Consider the following 3749-nt stretch of genomic DNA (forward strand, 5'->3'; position numbering starts at 1 on the left):
TGTTAAGCTCCCATGTTGGGGACTACATCATGATTAAGTTTTGTTTAAAATGTTGTCGAAGAAAAGTCATTCATTGTATGGATTTATAAGATTGCCAACTTGATAACTATATCCAATACATAATCATTCAATAATATAATTAAATTAAACCCATGATGAGAAAATGATCACACAAATAAATTAAATTCAAACAAATAAATCATGAAAGAGAACCTTACTTTCAGCGATATGAAACCAAGCTTTCAGTGTAATAATGGTAACGGAACCTCCAAGGTTTATCAATACTCTCTGATCTGTTACATTTCCAATTATAGAGAATTGCAGTGTTTGGATTTGTCAGTAATAGAGTCTCACTCTTCTCAGACATGCATAATGGAATCCACCTAAACTGCAAGTCATTATATATTTGAAGATTATAATATTTGAGTTTAAATAGCTGTGTCCAAGATTCTGCAACTCCGAATTCCTTCATTTGCCATATAACAAAATGAGTTTGTCTGAAATCATGAGAAAAACAAAGAGAGTCCTTTAACACACTTAGATGTGGTTCTACAAATGGCACTTCAATGAAACCTTGCGGAAGAGACAACCTAGTATGTGTCTCCGTGCTCAAATCAAGTGAAATAGCCGCAAATTGTTCTATAGTAATATTCTCATAATTATAAGGACGAGGAGAGGGGAAATCGCCTACTGCCAACCAAATAACACTATCACTCAGATGCACAAACTGCATTGCCAAATAATGAGAGCTAGGTGAATTTTGAATATTTCTCCAAACATTATCGCCCAAATTGAGAACTCTTACCTCTGTTGTAAGATTAATGAAATGCACCAGCTTATAAGTGTTGCTTGAACTATCATAACCAAAAGTCAAATTATAAAGTCTACCATCACCAGTGATTCGTAATTTATACGACAATGTCCTCGTTGCGGGGTTCCAAAAACGAAGGCTCATCTTTTTACGGTTACCATTAACTTTATGACCCAAACAGAGTAATCCATTGCAGGAACCAACTATATAGAAACAATCTTTATAGTTGTTTTGAAAGAAAGGATCATTTGGAAGGGTGAAACGAATTGAAGGATTATGAGATAGACTAACAACGTTTAAGGTGGCGTCATGGCCTTCGGAGTTGGATATAAGTGAGACGTCTTGAGTTCGTGCAGATCTATGAAGATGCAATTTGACAAAGGTGGGATCAGAGACAAGAGAGTGGAATGTCTTACTCATGCACATCAATCGAATGACTGATTTTACCGGAAGAAGGGAAAGCACCTCGATGATAAGATCGTGCGGAATGAAAACCGGTGGTGATGATGGTGACATGATGAGAGGGCACTTCGATTGGAGATTCATGTGGAGGTTTGTGAGATTTGCGGTTGCAAAAGAGGTTTTCGAGTTTCGAACGATGGTTTTAGAAATTTTGATAGGGTTAGGGTTCAGTTTGTGAGTAAATTTATTTGGTATGCTATTTATGTGCCCAATTTGTTTGCAAATGTTTCTGGACCATTATGCTATTTGTGGGTCTAATTTATTTGCAAATGTTATTTTTAGTAGTTTAATAATTAATATATTGATTTAACTAAACGTGTGATCATAAATATTAAAAATATTAATATCATGCTATCATGAAAAATAATCTTTAATTAATATTATTTTCTTATAAAAAATTATAAGTACAATAACATAAATATTAAAATAGAATATTCATATCAATGATCCTTTGCTTTTTCTTTCTTAGGTTGTATTTGGTGGTTAATTTTCTTTCGGGTTGTATTCTTCTTCGGATCTTTTGTAATCGTTCTTAGAACTTTTGGTTCTTTAATATATTTCTTGATTACAAAAAGAATATTCATATCAATATGACTAAAAAGATAATCATAACATGATAGAAATAATGTTCTATCACATAAATTGATGATGTAAAATTTAACGTTCCTATCGCATAAATTGATGCTATGAACATTACTTTTTCAGAAATTGATTTTTAAACTTATCATGATTCGAAGCCCCTGAGAGTTGCCTTCAGACTCCACAAATTCTGAGATTCGCCTTCACCAAAAATAATTGTGGTATTCGCTAAATGTAGGATATCATCGAACCTTGCTCACCAAAATGAAAGCCCGTGTAGTCAACCAACTCCACCGCTCTCTCCAAAAGTCTTGTTAAATCTTCTATTACTATAACGAATAAGGTGAGAGATGATCCCCTTGTCGTATTAATCCAGATTCCACTTTAGAATCTTCTGTATTACTGCCATTAACAATTACCGCCATCAGACTCACAAAAACGCAGGCTTCCATCCATCTAATCCACTTGGAACCCAAGCCCATTCTCGTCAACACATACCATAAATAATGCCAGCTAACACAATTGTATGCTTTCTCAAAATCAATCTTTAAAATCAAGCAACTCCTGCGGTCCCTCTTAGCCATATCCATGACTTTATTGGCCATGAGAATCCCATCAAGAATGTTCCTCTTCTTCATGAAAGCAGACTACCTAATTGAAATTAGTTTCTCAATGACAACTTTGAGCCCCCTACTTGAATCTTGGTCAAAATTTTGGCTCCCATCGAGACAAATAGGTATATACTCTGTTAGGAATAGAGGATTCAAAATATTCGAAATCAAAGAGCTAAATGAGGATGTACAAGCCTTTATCAAAATCGTCTTAGAGTGGAAGCCTGGGGTGAAATTCATAACATCTTCCTGGAGTTTTATTCCCATCGCAATTACACATCGCTTCTTTAACCTCTTCTTCCGTAAAAGGAAGCTCAAGACTTGCAGAGTCTTCCTCATCCAATCTGTTGAAACTATTTCCCTAAGGAATAGGTCTAGTAAAACACGGTTCCTTGAAGAACTTCTCAAAATGCGCCTTATCATGGAATTTAACATCCGTCACTCCCTCCACCGGACTATTTGGAGTTTCAACCACACAAATAACATTTCTTCTCACCCTTTCTTTTAGAGAATTGTGAAAGTACCTGGTTTTTGATCTTCACTTCTTCAACTCAAGGTGCTTCAAAATTTCCTCTCTAGCTAACCGCCTATCTTATATGGCTTTATCCACACCACCTCCACCATTGTTCATCAGATACTGATCCAACTTGTTCTGTTCATCAACTTTCTATTTGACATTCAAGTCTATCCATCCAAAAATTTCTTTATTCTTGAGTCATAATTGTTGATTAGTCATCATTTTTTTTTATAATCAACTATGTATTCAAGAAAAGTTCAGAGGGGTACTTTAAGCCCAAATACAAGAAAAGATATAGACAAACCACCCAAACTAGCATATTAACCTACAAAAATATTAGAGGATCTCCATTCATAAAAATTACAATGTAACTTCTTTCTATCCGCTATCGCTAACCACCACCAAGAATACATCATTTTATTGTGAACGATCTCATCTGGATCAGTCACCCCGTTATTGAATATGATTTCATTATGGTGTCGCCACAAAACCAACAAACAGCCAGTCAGATTTCCCCGATTCGATTGTTGGTGCAAAACGATTTCAAAACATTCACCATTTGAATAAAGTGATCACAGTAAGTGTCCTCTTCCATATAGTCTAACCCCAGCCAACTGAATATTTTCCTCTAAACCAGCCTTGCCTAGTAGCACGAAATAAAGAAGTGATTAACCTCCTCCACTTGATTACAGCCAAACACACATAAAGAATCTGCATATTCCTGAATAATTCCCCTTTTATTCAATTGAAATTTCGTAGGCAGCCTATC

At 35.2% G+C, this 3749-nt stretch overlaps 1 protein-coding gene across 1 annotated transcript; it reads right to left on the reverse strand.

Annotated features, from left to right (window-relative positions):
• Positions 1–220: 220 nt before the first annotated feature.
• LOC131634947 (F-box/kelch-repeat protein At3g06240-like) lies at positions 221–1327 on the reverse strand. Its single transcript, XM_058905575.1, has one exon. It carries the CDS (start codon positions 1325–1327, stop codon positions 221–223), a length of 1107 nt encoding a protein of 368 aa, XP_058761558.1.
• Positions 1328–3749: the final 2422 nt, after the last annotated feature.

Source organism: Vicia villosa, unplaced genomic scaffold (genome assembly GCF_029867415.1).
Source record: "Vicia villosa cultivar HV-30 ecotype Madison, WI unplaced genomic scaffold, Vvil1.0 ctg.001398F_1_1, whole genome shotgun sequence".
Taxonomy (NCBI): domain Eukaryota; kingdom Viridiplantae; phylum Streptophyta; class Magnoliopsida; order Fabales; family Fabaceae; genus Vicia; species Vicia villosa.

Excerpts from the sequence above, each read along its gene's own strand:
- LOC131634947 (XM_058905575.1), bottom strand. The coding sequence starts at position 1,327 with ATGTCACCATCATCACCACCGGTTTTCATTCCGCACGATCTTATCATC.